At 37.4% G+C, this 7,872-nt stretch overlaps 1 protein-coding gene across 1 annotated transcript in view; it reads left to right on the top strand.

Moving 5' to 3' along the window:
• necab2 (N-terminal EF-hand calcium binding protein 2) overlaps positions 1-6,334 on the top strand; it is a 58,344-nt gene extending 52,010 nt beyond the window's left edge. The window contains exons 10-13 of the mRNA XM_037254291.1: positions 1,453-1,565; positions 2,306-2,383; positions 2,873-2,964; positions 4,511-6,334. Of these exons, the coding sequence (XP_037110186.1) occupies positions 1,453-1,565; positions 2,306-2,383; positions 2,873-2,964; positions 4,511-4,539 (312 nt within the window). The 3' untranslated portion in view covers positions 4,540-6,334. The remainder of the gene's footprint in view (positions 1-1,452; positions 1,566-2,305; positions 2,384-2,872; positions 2,965-4,510) is intronic.
• The last annotated feature ends 1,538 nt before the right edge of the window (positions 6,335-7,872 follow it).

Below are 7,872 nucleotides of genomic sequence, written 5' to 3' on the forward strand. Positions count from 1 at the left end.
CTGCCTGCAAAAGACTAACTTTCAAAGGTTGCGCTCTGAAAAACACTTGAGGTCCATCAAAACAAGCACCGCCGGTATAATAAACCGCTTCAATTCCAAGGCCATTTCCATACTGAACTCTAAACTGAAACGTGCCAGCATTAATGTGCAATGATGTTATTTATTTCAGCACTTTATTCCCACTGTGTTCAATATGGGCGGATATGTTTAAGATGCGCACTAATAAATGGGGGTCGAACGTTTTCTGTTGTTGGTAGTTCCCTTTGGAATAACCTCCCCATAATTTGATTGCGTATACATAGTATTCTATATTATTCATACTATATTTTCAAAAAGCCAGTGTCATACAACCCATCATGGTGAATATGTTATATACATACTGAAAGGCTGCACAATGTGCCTTTTACCTCACAGCAAGAAGATTCACATTTGATTCCCATTTGAATCCAAGTGTGTGGCTTTCTTTGTGGAGTTTTAATGTTCCATCTATGCGGGCTCTCCCCAGGAACAAATGAATGGACTGAAAGGTTATAATGGGATATCATTACAGGTTCCGATCTTACTCTTAAAAACTCCCACAGGGAAAATTAACAGTTACTCAGCAGTATTCTGGCACGGTCTTACTTTTGCTAACAGTATCATTAATCCAGGCACACAAGTCAACGTGAGTAATTTTACTTGACATTTCTTCCGAGGAATAGAACAGTGTGTATGATTGTGTTGGGCTTAAAGAATGAAGCAAAAACCCAGTCGCACTCCAACTGTCAGTGCATCAATTTCAGCAACCATTTTTTTCATCTTTTGCAAAATAATTTGCAGCATATGTGGAGTAGTTCCTCTGAAAAACAATGAATTCAGTTCGGAGAGACAATAAGGGTGCTTAATTGTCAATGTTTACCTAATTACCTAGGCTTTTTTTTTAAACGTCATTTGACTGAATCTGACCCAATGGTCCGTTGACTGGAGCTAATAACATGAACAAGGCTGATATCTACTGATGTGTTTCTGGAGGTTTGTCATGTTTCAACAGATGTACGGAATAGAATATACATTCAAAAACAATTCAGATTTGTTATACACTGCTTGTTTCTGTATGTCTCATAGCTGTAAGGACAGATGTTTACAATTTGTATATCAACAAACAGATATAGGCAATTGTACGTATGTTTGTGAATGAAGTCTTGGATAGTTGTATTATTTTTGTCTGTGAAGGAAGTGTGTCCGCGTGTGTGTGCACGTGCGTGCACACGAGTACGACCAAATGTTTGTAGCAGATTGCTTTATTTTGCTGACCTCACCCCAGCAATGCGGTTTTGTGCAGCCATACATTTTGTACATGCCAAATACCGCTATTGACAGTTTCTGAGAAATGGAAACGCTGAGATCCCCAAAAAATAAAAATCATTCAACAAATACATTCAGTGATTTCTAATAATGATTTTCTCATTGCAGTCACTATTGCTGATCCGTCAGGAGATGGTGGTTTCCCAAAAGAAACTTGGTGACTATTGTGAGGCTCTGAAGCAATACCTGAAGAATGTCTCCACTCAGAGAGACTGCTTTCAGTAAGTCTCTTTGACATTGCTTTGAATGCTTTCTTTCTTCTTTTTTAATGATGCAGACAGGCTCATTTTTTTTGTCATTCACTCTCCATATTTAAAGAAAGATGTGCCTTGAATTGCACTTTGAGCCTTCATTACATAGGATGGTCCATCTATAAAATCAGACATCCTGCCTTGTATTGCACTTAGAGTTGTCTTCGTAAAATCTAAATGGACACATTTGACATTGATGGTTATATTGTTTTATCATCTATTACTTCTTTATTTATGAACTTAATGATTTGCTGTTACCCACCGCCTAATTTATCTGGCAACAGTCAAATAAGGGAGTACAGAAGCTTTTTTATTTTTCCACTTAAAGTGCAAGTCATGACTCATTGCTTCATGCCACCAAAGTACTTAGTGAATGTTTGAAAGGGCACTTTTTTTATTATGGGTCTCTTAAACATGAAACGTCACAGTCCCTTCCGCTCCCAGCTCTTTAAACATAAAAAGCCTGAATGTTCTTCTATTTTCTGTGTACAAAAACATTTTTTTACAGATACAATGTAATTTTACAAGCTCTGTGTACTATAGTACCTATCTATAGACAATCAAAGCACTACTTTTAGAAGTGAGAATACATTTTTATTTACAAGAGTAATATGGAAATAATACAAGACAAAATTTGTAACAAAGAGCTAATTTGCCTTTTCCCTAATAGAAGAACTTGACTGTCCTTCTCATGTCTGTCTCTTTTCCAGTGTCACTGCAGTGCGTTTGCCAGATGGTTTATCCTTTGTCATTTATGAGTTCTGGGACGGCGAGGACGAATGGAAAAGGTACAATAGTAGTGAGACAAATTTGGTGATTTTCGCTAACATTAAAATAAAACATTTTAAATAGCTTTCACATGCCTTCGTTAGACTGCACAGAAAATGATACTGAGCCAAATTGAAATAGCACCCCGATTTTTTACATTTTGTATATTTGACATTTCAATCAGCTTAGACTTTATTGTAGCTCCTTTTTTACATAATTGCTTGCTATGTAGTTTTCATTATGAAAAATCATTCATAATAAATTAGCGATCCTGCTTTGTTATGAATGGCTGCAGCACTTGAGACGCATCAAAGCAGCTGTGGTTGAAGCTTCCTGGGGCTTTACGTTTCTGCTTTGTTGGTCACATACAGCACCAGATACTCACTGCCATTAATATTTGAACTCCCACAGGGATTGCTACGGGACATATTTGAAGGTCTGGTAGTGTGTGTGTCTGGATGTGTTGTATGTGCAAACTCAAGCACATGTACTCGCCACTGTGTTTCCAGGCACCTTCAGTCAAGCCCCAACAAAGCCTTTCAGCATGTGAAAGTGGACACGCTGTGCCAGCCAGAGGCCATTTCCTCTGTCGCCGTGCCAGGTTAGTGCTTGAAAATGACAAAAGAAGACTGAAATGAGGTCGTAAAGATTTCAAAATTAAAATTCACCTAGGATTAAATAAAACCTTATCAACATCAAAGTTTTTCACAGTCATCATGTGAATGGCTCTTAAATGATTAAAAAAAATTAAACTCAGACAGGATGCGCATGTGTAAAATCTCCGTTCCTCTTTGATCTGCATTGTACGGCAATGATCTGCATCACTATAACTAAAATGAAGCCTACGAGCAAACATGGCTTTTTCTGCAAAATTGTTGGAAGGACTCCTGGTGGGTTATTAAAGCTGCTAGAGCAGCTTGACGGACTAACAGATGGATATAGTTGATCAACTTTTCCACTCTGGAGGGCTGTTTCAAATGTTTGTGTGTTCAAGCCCCCAAAATGCCATCACTGTCGAAACCATAGGCACTTCAGAGAAAATATTTTCAGGGTTTTGCCAACAAGCATCCTCATATAAATGGGCCCTGAGAGTGTCTGTTTTCTGAGAGGCAGAGCAGACTCCCCTCCAATTAATTACCAAACCCAACCTGTGTTCTAAACCAATCAGCAGCTCATGCTTGAACTGTTTCCATCTGTTCTGCCTGCATAGTGTCTCTAGTTGGAGCACCCAGAGCATGCACTAGCACTGCGTTTTTTGACACACTGAAAAATCGAACAGCACATTAACACAGGCAAACTAATGAAATATCAAGGAATGGCTGGACAAGACACAAGTGGTTTAGGGAGCTGATTGGAAGACACAAGGGGTTGGGCTGACAAAAACCGATGAAAATGAAACCTTAACAAGACAGTCAAGATATGAAAACAAACTCCAAGACAATCAAAGCCCAATTCAACAAAAACATAAATCCTGCCGTGTTTCCACTGTGGTTGGGAAGCTCGTAACAGATCAGCAGAGCAGGGGGTATTCCAAGCAGATGGTCGAGCAAACTCTGGGTCTAATCGTGAACTCGGGATTGACTTACTCTGAGATGGGAAACTATCCGGTTTCAGAACAGCTGATTTGAATTTAACCTTGAGTTAAGCGCTTGCACAGCCAGGACAAAGTGCCATCATCAATGGAGAACTGATACCTTGATTCATCATGGTAACCATGGGGAAGACAAATTTATTAACCACTGCTTTTCCATCCTAACTAGCACACAAAATTTGCAGAAGCATTTCAATATCAGAAGACAAATCAAACAAATCTTTATTGTTTGAGTATTATTATTATCATCATTATTATTATGATTATTATTATTATTTTAAAAAATGCCAAACTAAAAACATATTTAATGCTTAAGTTCTTATCATGTTATAACTACAATTTGTTTGCGTATTTGCATATGTGTGTTGAGTGAAGGGCTGAGATTTTCACTTTCTCAGATGCATCTGTACACGAAAGCCGGATTGTTGAAATGGATTGATTGCCTTTGTGTGGCAATGTTTGAAGCACTTGTTTTTTCAATCCATCACCATTTCCTGCACTATGAGGTTCTTTTTGCTTTCTGTATGTCCAACCTCTTCATCCCGTTTCTCCCCAGCTGCCTGGTGCAGTGTGAACAAGGCCTGAGCATGAACGTATCCAACTATACTTCAAGACTCTTGGACAACAACTTCTCGACCGTTTCCTTGCATTTTTCCCCTTGTCACATTCCTCACGTCCCTCCAAACGTCTTGAAAAACATGTTTACACAGTGCAAATGAATGGCGTCAACTGCTGTGACTATTGAACAAAGTGCATTTTCCAAAAGTACATTTGCATCCAAACATTGTGGTTGACTTCGTAGTATTTATTATATGGTCAGTTCATTATTTATGTTCTAGCTGGATGGAATTTGTCATGTAGCATGAAGTTTTTGGTTAAACTTTTCATGTAGCAGAAACTCGAATGACTCTGGAAAGCCCTTTTGCCAAGGGAGACATTTTTGAACATGCTCTAAATTTATTACAGGAAGTTTATCCTGGTAGCTGTAAGTCCATCTAAAGTACAGTGATCCCTCGTTTTTCACAGGACATGCGTTCCAGGACCACCCGTGAAAAACAAAAATGGTATAAACTACATCATTTTGAAATTTAAACACCACTGCGTTGTAATTTCCAACACAGTGTTTCTTATTGGCCACTAGAGAGCATGGGTTTATTGTTAATTAGAAGTATGGTATACCTTGCTAAACAATACAAATTTTCCATTTTTAGAATTGCCACACTCCACTTAGCCGGAGTGAGTCATGGTTGCGCATGAATCGCCTGTTGTATTGTGGTCCAATACACAATATTAAAGTTTTTTAAACCCTCCCCAATACTTTTACGCGACAGAAACCTTTCCCATTCCTTTAATAACCATTCCCACACTGTTCTGTGCATGTATTGTACCTTTACAGTAAATAAAAGAACAAACACGTGATATTGTCACGTGTCCCGACTCCTTCTGCACCGGTTGGTGCTTCTTCCCTCGTACGCAGCTGGCTGCCGGGTCCCGCGCTTGAACCCAGTCACGTTCGCAGTGACGCACATTGCTCAGAGGCAGGCTCATGCGCCGGTCTCCCGTCACTTATAAACCCGCGAAGTAGCGCATTCGCGAAAGGTGAAGCGCGAAGTGGCGAGGGATCATTGTATTCATTTCACTTTTGGTCAAGTAGTAGACAGGAACATTCACAAAATTATGGAAGTTCTTCTATCAGTATTATTTGTAGCTGACCACAAATTTTACCAAAATCCTCACATCATCTTGCACAGACCAAATACACCATACAAAAATGGGACAAAAATCCTCCAACTGAGCATATTTCTGGATTAGTTTCTAATTACAATGAAAGATTCATGACTAAATTTACTGATTGTTATCCATGAAAATGGCTTCAATTTGAAATGTTTCTTCGTTTCTTGTTTTTTTGTAAAAACAAAAACGTGTAGAAATTGATCTGAAATTTCAGTCCGCACGTTTACCACGACGTATGTTCAAAAGCTAACCCAACAATGCTGACTGAATCCACCAAAAACTTAACGCAGTTGAATGCTGACATGACTGATCAAAACAATTGCTTGATGCATTTTATCTCCTGAGGCAGTCATGTAAAATTCATTTTATTTCCTATTGATGATTTTTTTTTATTTAAATTGCGTATTCAACTCAGTTTCACCAAACCTTTGAAAGGCGTATGGCATGGACATGCAGACATGATCTCCACCTGCAGGACACAGGAGTTCAATGTTGGTAGAGTTCAGCTCAACTGGACTGTCCTTGTCTTCTAATTTAAGTTCTGTATCCATTACAGAGTGCTTTGAGTGGGGAAAAAAAGTGCCACGGTTGTTTTCAGGTAGATTACGCGGTGGGTAATGGTAACAGCTGTTCATTAAGTTAATTACAAAATAAATGTTTAATAGAGATACATTCATTATACACACACACACATGTATGTATGTATGTATGTATGTATGTGTGTATATATATATATGTATATATATATATATATAATATATATATATATGTATATATATACGTATATATATTATATATAGAGAGAGACAGAAACAGAGCAGAGAGACAGAGGTTGAATCATTTAAATTGCAGCTGTGGCATTCACTCCAAACAGTGGATGGTCGATATTGTCACGTGATCTTTTCAAGTTTTTTGTGAAGCTTCATTTTTTAGTTCACCCTTTTTTTAGGAGCGGTTTAGGATAAACAGTTAAATCGGCTAGCTTTAACATCAGGGTAAAAAAAAACAAAGTGAGCTGTGTAGTTGCTGTTGGGTTAGGATTTTGACGCTACCTAAACAGGAATCGAGAGGTAGTTTATAAAAACTAGTTGTTTTTTTGCATTGTTTGTGCCATACTTGTCTACAATGATGATCAGTAGCTCATATTAGCTGTGTAAGTTTGATAGAGCTTGTATATATGAATATTGTTACTCTATTATAAATATATTTGTATTATGTCAATAATTTAGTGCTCAAATCTTCTCAGTGAAACTGGCAGTGGCTTCTCACGCACTTGTTTCGCACCATCAGAAACTACTGATATTGACTATAAAAGCCTTAATAATCACTCCATGAGGAAAGCTTAGGTATTTTTCATAATAAGCAAGGAAATGTTTCATTCATGCCAGATAAATTTCAAACACCCACTGTGTAATATTTTCCAAATTGCATTAACTTGGCAGGCAGTTCATGATTTCACAAATTTTATCTGACATTACAATCAACATAAACATCATTCAGAAAAGCTAAGATGTGAAAACTGGGTTGAAAATAGTTGAATAGGACAAAGAAAATAACCTTGAGAGTGCGGCAAGCGCAAATTTAAATAGTGTAATACTAGTACACTTCACATCTCAGTCAGGTCTTGTAAAACGATCTCGCTTTGTGCGCTGCTTACTACAGAAAGTGCTAAAGCTGACCAATATTTTATCATAGTTACTTCCACCACCACCACAGCTTTATTTAAAAGAACTACAACAAAAAGACATGTGGACACAAACTTCAGTTAGACATTTCATTCCCATTTTGACAGAAAGTAAAGAAAAGAGTTCCTGGTACTTAGTTGCGTAAATACTAGTCACTATTTGATCAAAGATGGTATGTTAAAGATTGAGTTGAAATAAAACCATTGAAAACATTGCAGAGGTTGGCTCTCTAATAATCTTGGGTTTGTTCTGGGTTAAGGTCAGACATACGTATTCAAAATTATATTTTAAGAATATTTATAAACTGTGTGAAAGATAGCAAGTGTGCTAACTTGTTTGATAAAAGAGACACGAGTTTTTTTTATTTTTTTTATTTTGCAACAATTTAATGAGGATAACATCATCAAGAAACCCACTGTTTTATTGGTATTTTAGAATTTTGACCACTTTGAAAATGTTATTCAAAATAGAATAATTTCCACTGTCAGAGATGGATTCA

The sequence above is a fragment of the Syngnathus acus genome, chromosome 6, assembly GCF_901709675.1.
Source record: "Syngnathus acus chromosome 6, fSynAcu1.2, whole genome shotgun sequence".
In the NCBI taxonomy this organism is placed as follows: Eukaryota; Metazoa; Chordata; class Actinopteri; order Syngnathiformes; family Syngnathidae; genus Syngnathus; species Syngnathus acus.